Source organism: Anabrus simplex, chromosome 3, assembly GCF_040414725.1.
Source record: "Anabrus simplex isolate iqAnaSimp1 chromosome 3, ASM4041472v1, whole genome shotgun sequence".
NCBI lineage: Eukaryota > Metazoa > Arthropoda > Insecta > Orthoptera > Tettigoniidae > Anabrus > Anabrus simplex.
In genome coordinates this window covers 78562327-78582406 of record NC_090267.1, presented here as the reverse complement: position 1 = coordinate 78582406, position 20080 = coordinate 78562327, and the positions used below count along the sequence as shown (strand labels likewise).

The 20080-nt window shown below is 36.9% G+C and overlaps 1 protein-coding gene across 4 annotated transcripts in view; it reads left to right on the top strand.

Annotated features, from left to right (window-relative positions):
• Cip4 (formin-binding protein 1-like Cip4) overlaps window positions 1-20080 on the top strand; it is a 668861-nt gene that overhangs the window by 600142 nt on the left and 48639 nt on the right. For 3 of the 4 annotated variants that reach the window (XM_067142577.2, XM_067142576.2, XM_067142574.2), the window contains exon 10: window positions 11022-11144. In XM_067142577.2, coding sequence (XP_066998678.1) covers window positions 11022-11144 — 123 coding nt within the window. The remainder of the gene's footprint in view (window positions 1-11021; window positions 11145-20080) is intronic. The other variant, XM_067142575.2, reaches the window with a different exon arrangement.

The following is a 20080-nucleotide window of genomic DNA, read 5'->3' as shown; positions in this document are numbered from 1 at the left end:
TCTTATCATAATTAACTTTTTTATGATTAAAGAATATGGACTGGTTAGTATTAGTAGTTCTAATGAAGATAAAGTTGGAATTCAAGAGAACAAACTGGGGCAAATATTCATTTATAGGAAGGGGAGTTAGGGATTGGAATAACTTACCAAGGGAGATGTTCAATAAATTTCCAATTTCTTTGAAATCATTTCGGAAAGGGCTAGGAAAGCAACAGGTAGGGAATCTGCCACCTGGGCGACTGCCCTAAATGCAGATCAGTATTGATTGATTGATATAAAAGCTATATTAAAATTATGTTTCTTGAATACGCTAGTAATCTGGTGTATAGCTGGATTATTAAAAGTGAATGTAGCATACTCAGTTTTTTTGGTCTTTTCTGGTATCAGATTCGTAGATAATTTGTTCTTAATTTCATTGATTAATTTGTTGATCATTTCTATTTTGAAACCATTCTGTTTAGCGAGGTATCTAATATAATTTAATTCTTTCTTCAAATTCTTGGGAGATAGAGGGATTCTAAGTGCTCTATAAATTAGACTGTGAAAAGATGCTTGTTTATGTGAACTCGGGTGTAAGGAGGAATTGTTTATAGTTGTAGATGATTGTGTCGGTTTTCTAAATATTTGGAAATCAAAAGTGTTAACCTTACGCGTAACTGTTATATCTAGAAAATTCAATGAGTTATCGACTTCGTCCTCTCTCGTGAATTTCAAATTAGGTTCGATTTCATTTAATTTATTTAAGATTTCTTCACTATTAGTGACATCTTTGTTTATGATTACAAATGTATCATCTACATATCTCAACCATAAATCTATTCCTTTAATTTTTGCTATTATTTCATTGTGTTCGATTGAATCCATAAATATGTCGGCAAGGATGCCCGATATTGGGTCACCCATTGCTAATCCATTCTGTTTATAAATATTATTGTTAAATGTGAAGTAATTATTGTCTAATACGAACTTTAACAATCTAGTGAATTCTTGTACTTCCATTTTACTAAGATTACTGTGTTTACAAATATTATCATGAATGATATTAAGAGTTTTATCTGTCGGAATATTCGGGAACATATTCACTACGTCATACGAACACATCATCTGGTTTGGAAGTACGCCAAATCCAAGCAAAATGTCACACAAGTCAATGGAATTTCTTAATGGTTGTTTATTATTAAAAGTGTAATGTCTTTTCAAAAAATTGTGAATGTATTTGGAGACTTTATACGTGGGAGAATTACGGCAATTGATAATCGGACGAATCGGAATATCTTTTTTATGTATTTTGGGCATAGCTCTAGTTTCCGGGAGCCTAGGATTCATATTGACAAGTTTTAATTGTTCTTGTTCAGTAAAGAGAGATGTGGATCTTTTAAGTAAGGCTTTTAAGTTGCGTTGAATTTTAGCTAGCGGATTTTTTGTTACTAATGTGTATTTGTTATTATCAAAAAATTCTTCAGTTTTCTTGATATATGTATCTTTATCCATCAAAACGATCGCACCCCCCTTGTCAGCCTTGGTTACTATAATATTGTTATCTTCAATTTTCGATTTCATGTTTTTTATTGTTTTCTGTTGTTTTGGATCAAAATTGGAATAAATTTCTTTAGCCAGTCTGGGTAATTTCTTCTTTAACTCCAATCTTACTTCGTCTTGTACATCGCGTGGGAGTTTTGATATGTTCGCCTCCGCTTCTGCAACTGTGTTAATGATATCTATTTCTCTATCTTTATTAGGCCAATTGTATTTTGGACCCCTTTTAAGTAGGTCATTCTCTCCTTCCGTAAATTTTACCTTGGTCAAGTTAACTACCGTGGGAGTAACATTGTCCGATGGGCCCTTAATTTGTTCTTGTTTCGTTTGTTTACTACGACGTATTTGTGTGTCTATTAAATGATTCAATTTCTTATTCAATGTATCCTGTTTCTTACTAAGTGCGTATGTTAATTTGTGTTCCATGTGTTGATAAAAAGACTGCCATTCTAATGGGGCTAAATCCTGAGTCACCGCTAAGGAAGAAATCCAAATTGAATTTGCAATTATATAACGTTCACTTAGCGGTGACTCAGGATTTAGCCCCATTAGAATGGCAGTCTTTTTATCAACACATGGAACACAAATTAACATACGCACTTAGTAAGAAACAGGATACATTGAATAAGAAATTGAATCATTTAATAGACACACAAATACGTCGTAGTAAACAAACGAAACAAGAACAAATTAAGGGCCCATCGGACAATGTTACTCCCACGGTAGTTAACTTGACCAAGGTAAAATTTACGGAAGGAGAGAATGACCTACTTAAAAGGGGTCCAAAATACAATTGGCCTAATAAAGATAGAGAAATAGATATCATTAACACAGTTGCAGAAGCGGAGGCGAACATATCAAAACTCCCACGCGATGTACAAGACGAAGTAAGATTGGAGTTAAAGAAGAAATTACCCAGACTGGCTAAAGAAATTTATTCCAATTTTGATCCCAAACAACAGAAAACAATAAAAAACATGAAATCGAAAATTGAAGATAACAATATTATAGTAACCAAGGCTGACAAGGGGGGTGCGATCGTTTTGATGGATAAAGATACATATATCAAGAAAACTGAAGAATTTTTTGATAATAACAAATACACATTAGTAACAAAAAATCCGCTAGCTAAAATTCAACGCAACTTAAAAGCCTTACTTAAAAGATCCACATCTCTCTTTACTGAACAAGAACAATTAAAACTTGTCAATATGAATCCTAGGCTCCCAGAAACTAGAGCTATGCCCAAAATACATAAAAAAGATATTCCGATTCGTCCGATTATCAATTGCCGTAATTCTCCCACGTATAAAGTCTCCAAATACATTCACAATTTTTTGAAAAGACATTACACTTTTAATAATAAACAACCATTAAGAAATTCCATTGACTTGTGTGACATTTTGCTTGGATTTGGCGTACTTCCAAACCAGATGATGTGTTCGTATGACGTAGTGAATATGTTCCCGAATATTCCGACAGATAAAACTCTTAATATCATTCATGATAATATTTGTAAACACAGTAATCTTAGTAAAATGGAAGTACAAGAATTCACTAGATTGTTAAAGTTCGTATTAGACAATAATTACTTCACATTTAACAATAATATTTATAAACAGAATGGATTAGCAATGGGTGACCCAATATCGGGCATCCTTGCCGACATATTTATGGATTCAATCGAACACAATGAAATAATAGCAAAAATTAAAGGAATAGATTTATGGTTGAGATATGTAGATGATACATTTGTAATCATAAACAAAGATGTCACTAATAGTGAAGAAATCTTAAATAAATTAAATGAAATCGAACCTAATTTGAAATTCACGAGAGAGGACGAAGTCGATAACTCATTGAATTTTCTAGATATAACAGTTACGCGTAAGGTTAACACTTTTGATTTCCAAATATTTAGAAAACCGACACAATCATCTACAACTATAAACAATTCCTCTTTACACCCGAGTTCACATAAACAAGCATCTTTTCACAGTCTAATTTATAGAGCACTTAGAATCCCTCTATCTCCCAAGAATTTGAAGAAAGAATTAAATTATATTAGATACCTCGCTAAACAGAATGGTTTCAAAATAGAAATGATCAACAAATTAATCAATGAAATTAAGAACAAATTATCTACGAATCTGATACCAGAAAAGACCAAAAAAACTGAGTATGCTACATTCACTTTTAATAATCCAGCTATACACCAGATTACTAGCGTATTCAAGAAACATAATTTTAATATAGCTTTTAGAACTACTAATACTAACCAGTCCATATTCTTTAATCATAAAAAAGTTAATTATGATAAGAATCGTTATTTAGGATCGGGAGTATACAGACTTAAATGTACTCAGTGTAATTTTTCATATGTTGGACAGACTGGGAGAAATTTTATGACAAGATACATGGAACATGTTAATGCGGAAAAACATAGGAAATACTCAGCGATGAGTTTGCATATGAGGGAGACTGGTCACAGATTTGAATCCATAGAGAAAGACTTAGCGATAATTAGAAACATACAAAAAGGAAGAATGCTGAACGAATTAGAAAGTTTATACATCTATTTAGATCAGACGTACAATAAGCAAAAGAATCTCAATGAAACCACGGACAATAAAAGTATGCTACATGAATTAATGCCGGAATTATTAAAGTCAGTTAGTTCGAATAAATTTAGGATACCTAATATATTTAATTCTTCAAACCCTAATACTCCTCCCATACCTACAGATATTAGGCCTACTTCCAGCAATGCAGTTGACTCCGCCCCTTTGTCAGCCTCGTTACTATTGACTCCACCCATCCTCTCCTCCCTTCCGCACTCCCCTATTCCTTCCCCTCCGAGTTCACTACCGCCTCTGCAGCACAGTTATAACACCAGACTCAGAGCCAACAGATGGGCAGCAACCAACTCAACAGTAGTTAACAAATAACAACTTCCACTTACATGTAAGTCCTCATCTGTTTCAAAATTATGTAAGACTGAATTCTCTCCTTACGTTCAATTTCTTATTTCTTCTTTTCCTTCTCTTACAGAAAACTTATTTCTGCATCTGTTGACATTTTCTGGCAAGGATTCAGCCATTTTATTACCTACCGGTGCTAACGGCCTCTTACAATTTTTCAATAGACGCTTCTGCCTTACTTGCTACGAATTTCATCAGCGGCCTTGAAAAGATTGTATTCATGACAATCAAGTTTATGCTTGTGTACACGCCCTCATGTCGTTGGCTTTTTATTACTACCACTTTGATTTTCCAATATTTTATATGAACTGTTTTAATTAGAATTTTAATAGAAGTTTTAGTCTCCGACAAGATTATAGTTTAATCATAAGACAGTTTTCCATTAGCATCTTTTTATTTTATCATTTTTCACATTTTTATTGTTCCGAATTTTAATAACAGACTAAACTTTTAACTTCCACTTTTTATTTTAGTTGTATTTTTGATGATTGTATTTAACTTCCACTTTTAATTTAGTTGTATTTTTGATTATTGTATTTAGCCTGAAGATGCCCTTAATTGAGGGCGAAACATGTCCCATGTAACTAAGAATTTAATTATGTAACAACTATAAGTGAAAATATAAGTATTGAATAGGTGGAATAAATTGGAACACCTTTATTATTGTTGAACTGTTAGTGTAATAACTAGTCGAACAGTTTGGACGTTAACTTTTCAGATAAATCGTTTTTGAATCTGCTACTACATTAAACGCTCTAAGACACAATCTTGAACTGCTCATTTCGTTACCCCTGCTTCAAGCTGATCGGAAATTTGTCATCATGAGCACCTCAATATGCCCAGGTCTAATACACCCATTCCAGGCAATACCACCAAATAAAATTCCAAGTAAGTTTATTAGTGATGCTGATATGATGGTCAGAGGTGCTCTGTAGGAATTGCTGCAGTTACTTGCAGATATCCCAAATGACATGGTATATTCAGATATGAATTTCAAGTGCTTGGGTCTATTTTGTTCTAAATGGGAGGTGCAGTTACAGCATATCAACTCTTGTAACTTATGTATTATTTTACTGTTATCAAATAACCTTTTTCTAAATTCATCATGGCAGTTTTCTGAAGGGATTTTACCCAGTCTTACAGCATTAAAAGTAAAAAATCTTAAGGCAATCCGTGAATGACGGAGCCTGATAGACACTTGCATGGGGAGGAAAGTCCTGAGACTTAAAAGCTTTTGAGAATTGGGTTAGGAAGGAATACTAAAGGAAAGGCATGCTCCTCTATGAGCAGTTTACCCCAGCAAACTCGTGGATCGGGAATCATAAAGATCTATCATGCAGTGAATGTTGGAAGGGTGTCAAGATGACTGCTAATGTATCAGCTGCATGAAGTATACCATGCAGGTTTCAGGACAGCAGCCTTTGTCGACGATGCCACAGGGAGTTTGAAACACTTGCTCATATCCTGGGAGCCTGTCCTCATGGTGAACTCTTATGCAACTTGCATCATCATGCTGCCTGATCAACCATTGCCATTACTCTGAAAAATAAGGGATTCAACGTTTACCAAGAAGTTCATGGTCTCTCCCATGATGGCAGCAATCAGCGAATAGACATTATCGCTTTCAAGCCAAATTCTTCACAAGGACACAACATAGACCCTACCATAAGGTTTGAGAATTACGTCAAAATACTTCCTCAAAACAGTAACCACCACTATCTCACACCAATCAATCTGAGAAGTCAGTGCAGAGAAGAACACCTGTCAACATACTGTTGAATATTCCAAAGAAAAGTATCACCTCGTGAATATCAGTGTTATCACAGTGTGTTATGAACGAGGCAAAAGCGATTTGATATTATAGTTTCTATAATTTTTATCATGTACTGTTTTTGGACATAACAGATATTTTCAGAGGTGTTTGAATTTGGATGTTTGTAAAAAATGTAATAAATATGAGGCATTCTGATTCAAACCCCACCTTTTCAACTTTTGCATTTTTCTTTCACGACAGTGAATTGGCTGATGGAAATGTTTGCATTTCACCGCCACGATGAATTGTTGGAGTTTGAATTTAACCTACAATTTCCATACTCCCAAATTCTAAGGAATTGTCAGTATATGCTCTGTATCAACATCCCCCTGTGGGTGGCAGACGCAGATGAAGAATTCACCCACGGTATCCCCTGCCTGTCGTAAGAGGCGACTAAAAGGGGCAACCCAGGGATGATATTAGAACCATGAAACTACTTGTGATTAGTACCACCACGCGGAGAACACCATGGGTCGCTTTTACTTGTGCGTAGTACCACTATGTTGGGTACCAAATAGGTTTGTGATTAGTAGCAAACAAGAGCGCGATGGCTTTTACAGTACCTGTGATTAGTAGCACTATATGAGCGACACCAAGGGATGACGGAACCCATGGTTCTGGCTTGCCTGTGATTAGTACCCACTATATGAGGAACACCGCGGGATAGTACGAGACCCAGTGGTTAGTACACGTATGTGATGAACACCATAGGTTTGCGTTGCTGCAATGTGTGAAACAGTGTAGGTCTGTAATATATGTGCGAATTTCATTACCTGTGAGTAGTACCATAATGTGTGGAATACTGCGAGTCTATAGATGTTGATTCCCATAGGGAATCTGAAATATTTGTCCTGAATGAGTAAATTTATAATACCAATATAAATGGTCCGTTATTGGAAAATTTATAATGGCCAATAACGGACCATTTATATTGGTATTACTGCGAGTCTACGCTACTCTTGATTAGTACCGCAACATGACAAATATCATGGTTCTACTTTTCTAGCAATAAGTACCATTATGAGGGGCCTATGACTTGGATTTTGGACACCTTTTGACTACAAGCATTATCGATTCAGTATCGTGCTATAGAAGCAGTCCCTTGGTCAGTAATACTGTTGTTCTACGCCAGCTTCTGTGCATGTGAGGCACTGTGGGTCGGTTCCACTGATAGTTTTAAATTCATATCCATCCATCCATACATTCTTCGTCCTCATGTTTTGAATTGTGGTCAGTGGATGTTTTTGGACTTTTAATTTGTCATTTCATTTCGTCTCATTTCGTACCATTAGCGGCCGATGACCTAGATGTTAGGCCCCTTTAAACAACAAGCATCATCATCATCATCATCATCACCACCTTATCGACATGTCTAAAGGAAGATTTCACTGTAGTAACTCCTGTATTGGGTAAACATCATTTTTTTTAAAAAAGTGGGAATATTGGGGTTAGAAGTAGAATTTGAATGCTTCATACTTATGTTGTTATTCTTCGTACGATAAAAAAAGTCATGAAACATAAAAGACAGTAAATTATATTTTACACTACTTTTATTACGTACTTTTTTTCAAGACAGCTGATTTTAACGGAGAAATTTGATACATCTCGTTCAGTTGCTACACCACTGTATAAAAGTAAAGTCATCTTTATACAGGGCATGAAGGCCCTTGGAGGCGTGGAAGGTAAAAACTTCCACTATCTGTAACCTCAGCTTTTGGTCACGTTGTGACGCTCAGTGGTTCTTCAATTGTATACCTGCATCTTAAAGGAGCCAGCATATTCTAATCTCCTTATCCAGCAACTCAAGAATTCTTTTCTATAACATCTTTTTAGTGCACACTGGACTTTTTAATGCTATACGGCGCACTGGACTTTATTCGTAAATAAACAACGTAACTTCGGCTCAGTGGTTCTTCAATTGGATATCTGCATCTTAAAGGAGCCAGAATATTCTAATCTCCTTATCCAGCAACTGAAGGATTCCTATCTATAACATCTTTTTAATGTGAACTGGACTTTTTATGAATCTCTTTCAGAGAGTTATTTTTTAACATATTGCTGCACAATATCTCACATGGTATGTACTTTTACGAGACCTTACATGTCTTTACGTTGTTTAATTTCTTCGGTATTTGTATTTTAATTTTGCCTCAGGCTAACGATGACCTAGTACTAGGTCAAAACTAGTCCCTAATCATTTATGTAATTTAAACTCTTTACATTTTGTATTGAAAAGGTGGACCCAAAAAATACATTAATTTACTCTATGATTACTTTATGCTCAACCGCCTTTGTCCCAGGAATGAACATGATACTCATTTTTGGTGTAGGCTGAGTAAACTAAAGGGCCATGTACAACTCCAGAAGTGGAAATTTCTTACTTGCTGACGGAGAATCGAACCCACGTCCTTCTGGGCGAATTTATACTTCTATTGCTATCCGTTTTTATCAGCATAGAGTTCCACCAAGGTTAGTCCCTCTTGCCACTAATATTTACCCTCTGTTTTGAAAATAACTGATGATTTCCAGCTTAGTCACTCTTGTATTCCAGTGACATCCTTCGTGTGTCCAAGAATCACGTAGTATTCCAGCAGCAAAATGGCAGTTGAAGGTCTGTCTCGAAATCAACAGAATAAAGCCATATACTCAAAGGAGGAGTAGATAATGAGAGAACCCAGACAAATGACACCATCAGTACTGATGGAGAAGAACTCAAGAAGATCACAAAGTTCAAGCACCTTGGCTTAATCATTAGTTACAATGGAGATATTCTTACAGATTCTGTAGCAAAGTTGGCGCATCATGGTTGAAATAATGACAGGTTACTGAAGTCCTCTATGACCATCAGATGTCTGAATACCTGGAGGTGAAAATCTATTAGACCATTGTTTCCCAGTTGCCCTGTATGGAAGGAAATGTTGGCCAGCAGCAATGAAACACAAAGGCTCTCCATGTAATGGAAATTAGAGTGCTTTATTGGAGCCTTGGGCTCTCACAGTGGGATCATATGAGGAATGAAGAGTCCAGTGGTGACAGGTTCTTCCAGCAATTGTAAAGAAAATGAGGGAAGCGAGGCTGAGATGGTACGGCCACTTGGTGAGGAGCTCCACAGATTCAGTTTCCTGTACAGCACTGCTATTCAATCCCAGTGAATTTTATCTTACTAGAGGCCAAAGAGGTGATGGATGGACCACATAAATGAAGACATAAAAGAGGAGCATACATCCCACGGACACCATGAGCCACCATAAATGGAAAAGGCATTGTAAGTGTAGACCTTGCAAACAAGCAGGAATAACGCCAGGAAAGAGAGAGATTTTTAATGCTGTGTCCATCAACGCTGAGCATCGCTGACGTGGAAATATTGTTTAGTCATCATTGTAACAAGTTAACTGGTGATGATGGTGGTTGATGGGGTGATTGTTTTTATTAATTGCAAAACTGCATGATCATCAGCCCATATTAATGAGAAAGGTAATGAATTTGGCAGTTGAAATGAGAAAGGAAACCTGAATGAATAATCACTTGAAGAATAAGGAAAACGGAATCGTGAAAGGAGGGGGAAATGAGATTCCCTTGACCTTGGGTGCTTTAATATTACTGTGCTAGAAGGAAACTAAATGTGATGACCTACAAAGTCCTAAGCTCACAAAACTGATGAACAGCCACATTATAGTGACTGATGTTGGTTGGTGCATGCTTTCTCTCTTCTGCTGCCACTCTTCTCTGCTAGATGGATTTACTGTTGCAGTAATATAAAAACAAACCTGTCAAAGTCAGGTACTGCACCTACTCTAATCTGTCTGTTATACTTGTCTCAGACTGTCCCACTATTCTTGTGCTTTACATTCCCCTCATAAACCAACTGAACAAATCTTGGAGTCGCAAGGTGTACTCTCTTAATATATATTTCTCATGGTAAAATGTTGCCAAATCGTTCTCCTCTCACCTACTTGATAATTTTCTACTGTACTCATATTTTCCATACATTTCGTTTTGTTTTACTTTATCTTAACCTTGTTCATTCCACCAAACCATTTATTTTTCCTTCCTATTATAACTCATCCATCCTCCAGTTTCTACAGCACACACTGAATATATCTGAATTTACTCTAACCATGCTACTTAATAATACAAACACTACTCATAATAAATTCCTGGGGGTGGAAATGCTATTTCCTTTCAAGTACTTTTTTCTTTTTTTGCAAAGGTTGTATTTTTCATGTATTTTAGTACCGTTCTTGCTCAAGATAAAGGACCCTTTTAATGTAATACATAAGCCTACCAAAGGGTTTCTCATATTTGACATCAAGACTGGCAGCATTGGAAACTATGCTTTGAAAACATTTGATTACTCTTTCAGATATTCCCCTCTCCTCTGTTTGTCTAATGCAATATAATTGAACTAACACAATTTTTATTTACGACATTGTATTCACAATTTCCTTTCTTTGTGGCTTGTACTAGTCTATTAGCCTACCTATTTATACAAGTAATCATCTTCACTATTTTAATGTCCATTTCAAAAAGTGCACAACCTCAGTCTGTCTGATTTTGATACTGTGCAATGGAGTTGATCTAACTTTGGTTTGGGAGCTGAATGTCCTAGGTTGCCTGTCACAGTCTGAGATTGATCCTCTCACATGCCATGTGTGTATAAGTGAGTGTTTTCTAAATTGTATGTTGTATAGGAATAGTGGTGGATCAGGTGGAGAAGAGGAGTCGCTCAGCCGCTCTGCGTCAGACTCCAGTGTATCAAACCCGACGGTAAACCATAAACAGTCTGCCCCGGGCACCCCACTTCCTTCTCATGGGTGAGTTGCTCTTCAGAACAAATTAAGTAAGACTGAGTGTATTTCTCTAAATACAAAATGAATCATCTTCTGATGGTATTAGTATACTAGTGAGGGAAGGTAGTGGGATGTAGTGAGAAGAGGACATGTGACATTAATGAACATGAGTCATGTGAAAAGCCTATGCATTGTGTTACTGCCTCTCAATGTAAACTGATTGTGCTGGTTATGTTATCGGCTGCAAACCCGCCAGGCCACAACTATTCGTTCATAGTGTAGACTATATGGCCCCATTGCAACATTTTCTGCTATGTTTTTAGACCCTTGCAGTTTGTATGAGCATTTCATATTTTATGTATGGCCATCTAATATCTTCACCTGGGCAAAATTTCAGGTGAAGTTTTGACGAGCCCAGTTTAATACTTCTCTTGTGAGTAGGACACTTTCAGAAGTTTGTGAAGCTAGTTGACTTGAGTCTATCACATATACTTTACAGGGGGTAAGAAAAAGAGGAATACAGCAGAAGGCAAACAGGCTTCCAACCTCAAAAGTTCTTATTCCCATTTTGCATGCTAATCTGTATTTGACCTCTTCATTTCGGGAGTATAATACTTTACTCATGTTTCATCACAGGTCAGAATGTACAACAAAATTAATCCCCTTCAACTTCAAAGCAGTCCAAAAGCCTCTGAGAAATTTTAGTTCTTGAAGATTTTTGATTTGTTCAAAATTTTTGGCACTCATCTTGAAGTGACTTTGCATAAATCCCACTCCAGTTCGATGATTGTCTACACTCTTCCAAAACTTACACCATTTTTTGTACTGCATTCACAAACACTTATTTGTGTGTTATCGTGAAGAAGTTCTTTAAATCTCAGAATGCTCTATGTCATGATGCTGATTCTGGATAATGTGCATAAGTGAGAGGATAGAAATTTCTATCTGACCTTCATAAAAGAACTTGTGACACTTCTATACTTGAGGCTTGGAAATTACGTCAGCACCAAACTGTGCATGCACAGTTCCATGGCTAAATGGTTAGTGTGCTGGCCTTTGGTCACAGGGATCCCGAGTTCGATTTCTGGTGGGGAATCCTCATCATCCTCATCTCAGCATATAGGTTGCCTATGGGCGTCAAATCAAGAGACCTGCACCTGGCGAGCCAAACATGTCTTCGGACACTCCCGGCACTGAAAGCGATACGCCAGTTCCATTTTCATTGTACATGCAATCTACGTAATATTTCTGCAGTTTTAATATCTGTGCTCAGAACTGAATACTTATACAATGTTCAACAGACACATGCACCTTTAGTTCGTGCATCGTGGTAACAGAAAGAGAAGCGACTTCAGAAGCAAGCGTGCAGTGTAGAGGGCGCCTAAATACTCTTGTCATCTGTGCACTGTTGCTGCATTAACGAGTTAAACGTGAGGAACTTCATCTTATTTGCCCGTATTGAACTGAGATCACAATTGAAATAAAAATCTGGTAGGTTCCACCTTGTTCAATACAAATACACTATTGTTAGATGGTTTTTAGAACATATATTTTATTGCAGAACTAGTTTCGGTGCTCATTTAGGCACCATCATCAGCTGCATAATAAGTCAAGAAAAACTTGGAGATATAACAATATAAAACAACATATTGATATAATTAACTCCTTAATATCTATCTAATGTTAAGTTTAAACAACAATGTATTTGTATTGAACAAGGTGGAACCTACAAGATTTTTGTTTGAATTGCATTAACGAGTGTTAAAGTATACTGTGCCAGTTTCAAAAGCCTGATTCATATTTGATCCACCGTTATACCTTGGCGAGACCAGTTATCATCTACGTCATCGTCATCTTTAAAGCAGCACAGACTTCTGAGGACTCAGTGTCGGATACAAGATGTTAGAGTCCCTCTTGAATAGGCTGAAATTCAAAATGGGACTCTGTAAGTGAGTAACTAGCTTGTTACAAAATCTTCAACTGAACAAAAGCCCATGGAGCTTGGGAAGTACTGCATCTAAGAATTTCTTGATGGCAGGAACATTACTTTCTGTGAAAGGGAAATGATGAAAAGCAATATTGATGTTAATTATAAGATTATTAAAATTTGTAATCATGCCATTTTCATGGTAAATCAAAGTTGTTTTTATCAGTATAGTTTGTAGTAAAGAAACTATTTTCAGTTACAGACTTGCAGTAGATCTTGTGAGGGTTGGACTTGCTTGTATTCAGAGACATACAGGACTGTTCGTTATTTTTGTGACTATTTATCATGAAATGATAGTGGAGATCCATAAAAGTGCTTTCTTCTGATTTGCTTTGTAGCAAAATTTGTTTTATAAAATGTGTGCATGTTGTAGTTTTTTCTATATACCCAGGCACCTGGATATAAGTCCATTGGCTGCAATGATGGATGCATTGCGATCTCATTTATTAACACACCATCTTTTTACCAGGAGTGTCAGAGGACATGTCTCCATTTGACGCCCAAGGGCGACTTGTGTGAATGGGTGTATGATGATGTAGGGAGAGGGTGAAACCTGGCATCAACACCAGGAACACTGAGAAGTCTGCTCAAAGCTTAACGTGTTCATCCAACGGATGAATCGCCATCAACAGCCTCGTATGCCCTCACTCCTTATGAACACTGCTGAAAGGGTTTGAAATTCAGTCCATGTTTTGGCATGTAGTTGTGACTGTTGGAAGCAAGAAACCAAAAGAATAAAAATGAGAATACAGGAAATATGTTTTGTTAATAATGCTTTGGACCAGCTGAGCCCAATAAATATCTCCTCCATACAGCAGAGATGACGTATTGGATACCTCCAAGAATCGCATGCAGAGTTACTAGAGGCATCCATGGACAGTAAAATATAAATGCTTTAAATGAGCAATGTTGAGACCAAGTTTTAAAATCCAGAACTACCCATTCTGTCTCCAGGACATTTGGGTGGAGGTTAATACACACTACCATAACAATTAACAGAAGTGTATATTACTAAAATGTTACACAAACAGCAAATTTTAATTAGAGCAAGGTTCAACCCTTATAAAAGGGGAAAAGTTCAACTTTGAAACATTGCAGCTTCGTTAGAGATAATTATAGAGTTAATTCCACACACTTGATACACTTTTAAGAAATTTCAAGTACTTGAGACAGGAAGAAAACAATGAGATTACAACATATTCTTGAAAAATGCAGAAAGATTCGAACAAGACCTAATTTCATAAAGGCTTTAGTTCTTTTCCTGACTACAGAAAAGATTAAAACATTTACAGTGAATAAAAAATGTGCTAACAAATAAGCAAACTCACACTAAATCAACTCCTGTGATTTCAGAGCGATTATCCCAAGCATAAGAAAACATTACGCGTAGTTCTCTTCAGGAATTTCTCAGAATTTTATGAAAACTTAGGAAAAGTGCACTGCCATTTCCTAGAATTTAATAAAAATCACATTGATAACGTGAATTTTCAGTAAACTGATTTGATTCTGACCTATAAATACAAAAGGCAAAACATCTGTAAAAAAGGTTAGTGCTAATAATGGTTATTTGGTGGAAGTTTTTGTTAATTAAATTGCAAAAATGGTTAAATAAAACAGTATTTATATAAAGGATGGGTTAAGAAATGAAACTGGACTAAGACAGGAGAGTGTGCTGTCACCTTTGCTTCTAATTGTTAAGGACAAAATCGTAAAGGAAATAAGGAAGCATTTGAAGTTATTATTTGCAGACTATATTGTGCTCTGAGGAATGAACAGTAAAGAAATAAAAGAACAACTTGATACACTGAATGAGATTGAAAAGTATTACATAAAATAAACTTCATTATAAAGCCCGTATTGTCGCGAGTATACGTTGAAGGTTAGGTCAAATGTTCCACCTTTACAATACTAAGATTCTTTATTAACTAAATATTTACATGATTTTTAATTATATCGGGACATGTTTCGTCTACCTTGTAGACATCATCAACCATAAAAACTTTTGAGAAAAAGCTACAAGGACAAGGACAAAGTAACACATTAAAATAATTCGGATAACCGAATATGTCATTTAAAATGGTGAAGAATTCAGAACTGTTTTGAGCACAGCACTTAAGAATACCGTTGACACGACATAACATAATATTAACATATCACACAAAAAGGAAGAATTTTAACGCAAAGTTTTTACTGAATCATCCCATGTGGACAATTTTAATTTTAATGTCAACGGTATTCTTAAGTGCTGTGCTCAAAACAGTTCTGAATTCTTCACCATTTTAAATGACATATTCGGTTATCCGAATTATTTTAATGTGTTACTTTGTCCTTGTCCTTGTAGCTTTTTCTCAAAAGTTTTTATGGCTGATGATGTCTACAAGGTAGACGAAACATGTCCCGATATAATTAAAAATCATGTAAATATTTAGTTAATAAAGAATCTTAGTATTGTAAAGGTGGAACATTTGACCTAACCTTCAACGTATTGAAAAGTATGGTATGAAAATCAGCCCAGAGGGTTATATCAAGATGAGAAAGACAAAGGAAAGGCATTGTAAAAATTGGTGGTCAAAGCCTTGAAATTGTTGAGTTTCAAATACCTAAGGAGTAAATTAATGCAAAATACAAGACTGGACATGGAGATTAGCAAGAGAGTGCAACAGGGCAATGCATTCTACTGGAGTGTAAGAAATCTTGTGTGGAATAAGGAAGTACCAAGGAAGTGTAAAGAGAGAATGTACAAAATGTACTATGCACCCATATTGATTTATGACGAGTAGGGAGGAGAGTTGAATTCAGGTCAGCGAAATGAAATACCTAAGAAGTATGATATGAAGACATAGTGAGAAACAAAGACGTTAGAAAGGAAGTTAGAATAGAAAACCTAAATGAGAGAATTGATAAAGTAAGATGGTTTTGGTCATGTAAAGAGGATGGAGGAAAAAAAGAAGACCAAAATATATGATGGCAATGAAGTTTGAGGGAAAGAGGGCAAGAGGGAGTCCTAGAACAAGGTGGATTGATTCACTAAGGAGGAGTGCAAGAAGAAGAAGAAGAAGAAGAAGAAGAAGAAACCTGGACTAAGATAAAATGATGGAAGAGGAGGATGGAGTGCCATAAATGCCCCGACCTGGCAGGAGCTGGATAAGGGGAAAGGAGGATGATGATAGGTAAGAAATATCACTTGACACAAATACAACTTGTGCGTGATGCAGAGCGAACCCCAAATTGCAAGTGGGAGGAATAGAAATATCTTAATACAAGCCAATACTTTGTGGCCAAGATGGGATAAGGCAGGTGGCCTGAATGAGTTAAAGTTCATAGACTTAACGCATTAAAATTCATGGCCACCAGGTGAGGAATGGTTAATAAGAAATAGTAAGGGAATTAACATTATGAATTTTTACTAGAAACTTGTTACAAAGAAATCTGCAAAATTGTAACAGAAAAGGCAAATTATGTATTAGATTCATTCACAATAAATGTACTTAATGCAAGGCATAAACCTTTTGTTCAAAAGAAGAAAGAAAACATCTGTAAGGATTTAAGTAGTTATTTATTTAGCATATAGCCACAGCACTAGAATTACATTAACAGTATACAGGGTGAAGTGAAATTCGTGCACTCAGGCGTCGCAGCGCGACTCCTCACATGCCAGCAATAAAAAAATGTCTCTTACAAAAGTTCGTCCTTCGAGTAAATCCGGCAGAAAAAGGGCGTTGAAGAGTGGCAATCTGGCAACACTGTAACCACATGTAGGGTAACTACCTCTGTCAGCTCGTATTATTCATGCTGTACAGTTGGTGCAGTGGATACAGCTTTGGGTTAGCATGCAGGAGGTCGAGGGGTCGATCCTGGGTTGAAGCATATGTTTTTTATTTCATAAGTGTAGTCCAGGTGGTATGGTATCTGGCAACTTAATCGTCAACAGTGATTGCAGCGGGTCCTCTAGAAACCATTTGCTCTTACATACTACAATCCTAGAAATGGACAAACAATTGTTTTCATTGGTCAGCTTTGAAAGACGCCCTTTCCACGTGGGCATGAATTTATTCGCACCACTTCGTATACTAGATGCGAAACCTGTTTTCTTTGTATCCTTCTCTAGTGGTCTCATAGATTAGTACCAACTATTATTCTTGCCTCGTTCAGGTCCATTACATTTCGTTAGGGCCTTACGTTACCAGTAGGCCTAGCAAAGTATTTGTTGTGCTCAGCGTTACAAAATGTTGTAAATGTAGGATACATGTGACCTAAGGTATGGTGTCTTACTGTATTACAGAATGTAATGTCCGATGGAAATTAGCAAATAAAAAATTGCACCTCAACCTAGGATCGAACCTTTGACCTCCTGCATGCCAACCCAAAACTCTATCCACTGCACCAATTGTACAGGACAGATAATAATTGCTGACAGAGGTACTTACTGTACGTGTGGTTACAATGTTGCCAGATTGCCACTCTCAACGTTCTTTTTCTGCCCGATATACTCGCAGGACGAACTTTTGTGAAATACATTTTTTTTTTATTGCTGGCATGTGAGGAGTTGCCCTGCGACGCCCGAGTGCGCAAATTTCACTTCACCCTATATATATATGGTGTAATGGAATAAATAAAGTGAGCAGAGTGCATTATATCACCAAGAACACACAATAAAAAAGGCCTCTCAATAGCCACAAAATTAAAACGCTATGAAATACACAGCCAGAAATGACATGCGCAAGTGAACATTTTCAAAACAACAGACTCTGCAGAAATAGACAGAATATTCAAGATTCAAAAAAGAATAATCAGAACATGCATAAACAGAAACTACCAAGAAAATGGGCACTGGAGACTAGCTTCCTGTGAAACAGTCTGCAAGGAAATGGAACCAATAATGAGCACAATCAGGAATAAATGAATCTTATTCTTTGGGCATCTACTCAAGACACCAGAAAACAGGATCATCAGGAAAATTATAGAAATTATAGAAAAATGATAGAACAGTAAGAGTAACATTAGATGGATTGCAGAAATTAAGGAAGATATGAAGGAACTACAAATTACAGTAGAAGATTTTAAAAAACACAACAGACAAAATCAAGAAATTTACAGACTAACAAAACAGACTACAACTAAGACAGATATTGGGATGGGTGATTTCAGACAAAAAAAGAAGAATAAAGAAAGAAAGAAAGAAAGAAAGAAAGAAAGAAAGTTAGTTAAGATCTGAGAGAATGGATAAGTACAGGGCTGACAGGAAACCCTTTTATGAAGTCCTCAAGTAGTCCAGTGAAGGCTTTTAATGGCAAGGACAACTGATGCTTCTTAGCCCAGTACTTTAAGAACTTAATTGTGATATACCCAGCGAAGATTTGATTAGAAAGAAGCTACACCAAACCCGAACTCGCTGCCTCCTTCACAGAAAGAAGTTTTTGAAATCATTCAACTTCTTAAGAATAATAAGGTAGCTGGAGGGGATTCCCTTGTTGGTGATCTCTTGAAATGTTCTGGAAGCAATGCTGTGGGCAAGCTCGCTGAGATCATACTGAACATCTGGGAAACAGAGAAATTACCACCTAATTGGACCTCAGCTCTATTTCATCCCCTGCACAAGAAAGGAGACTTCTCTGACCTAACCAACTACCATGGGATTTCTCTTGTCCTGGTAAGAGACAAGATTTTTCCAAGGCGTTACTAACATGAGCAGAAAGTCATCTGGACAGTCAACTTGGAGAACATCAGGGAGCCTTCAGGAAGAGCCGAACCCGTGCTGAACAGATCCTCTATACTTCAAAATGAGAAACCACAAAGTGGTCATCACCTTTGTCGATTTTTGAAAGGCCTGCGACTCCATTGATAGAGAAACACTTGATAAAATTCTCCAGGAACTGGGATTAGACAACAAAACCGAGTCCGGGTTTTAGAAACCTTGAGTAACTGGCGAGGTCTCGGAAAGCGTAGAGATAAAAACAGGGGCGAGACAAGGGGGTGGACTTTCCCCACTTCTCTTTAACTTTGTCCTTGAAAAGGTTGTGAGAGAATGACGCAAAGAACTGACCAACTTGGGTGTCCAGAGTGGGATATAGCTGGATCATAAGAAGGAAGGTCTAGTTGTAGATTGCCTGGCCTTTGCTGATGACATGGCGCTGATTGGCGATACACTGAATACAGCAGTAATACAGGTCAGTTTCCTCAGAAGACAGGCAGACAAAGCGGGTCTTCAAGTGTTGTTGGAGAAAACAGAGCTCTTCACGAACATCAAAGAAGCTAGTGGAGAGATACTACTAGAATGGGGATGACTGAGAAATTAAAATATCTCATTGAATGGATTGAACCAAACTTATCATAAAGATCATTGACTGAAAAAGAACGCTTATAACAAAAAATGCCTGTCACACAACCTGAAACTGAAGCACTACATGTCAGTCATATGACCAGTGTGTTTTTCATTGAACCAAAGAGGTCTGATGGAGAAACTGGAAGTGAGAGAGAGAGAGAGAGAGAGAGAGAGAGAGAGAGAGAGAGAGAGAGAGAGGGGGGGGGGGGGGGGGAGAGAGAGAGAGAAGAATTCTCAGGAAGATCTTAGGTCTGGTAAAGAAAGATGAGGAATTCCATAGATAGCACAAACATGTAGAGGGGTTCTCTGGTTGTGCTAGGAAAAGGAGAGTAGCTTTGCATGGCCATATAGTAAGACTGCCTCCCAAAAAGACTGACTAATTGCCTGTTCATCTTCTGGCAGAACAAGAAGATTCGTACCACTTGGCTGACAGAAACTGAGAAGGATATTAAATAACTGCAAATCTTCAAGATAGACGGTCTGTACAACATATCCTGAAAGAATTCCATAGATTTCAGGGAAAACTCTGGAAGAAATGGACAGATGAAAGGAAGGAGTTTCACCAGCAGAAAATGCAACTATACTGGGCAAAGATCAAAGCCCAGCAGTTGAATGAGCATGGTCCAAAGTAGGCCCATTTGAACTAAAGAG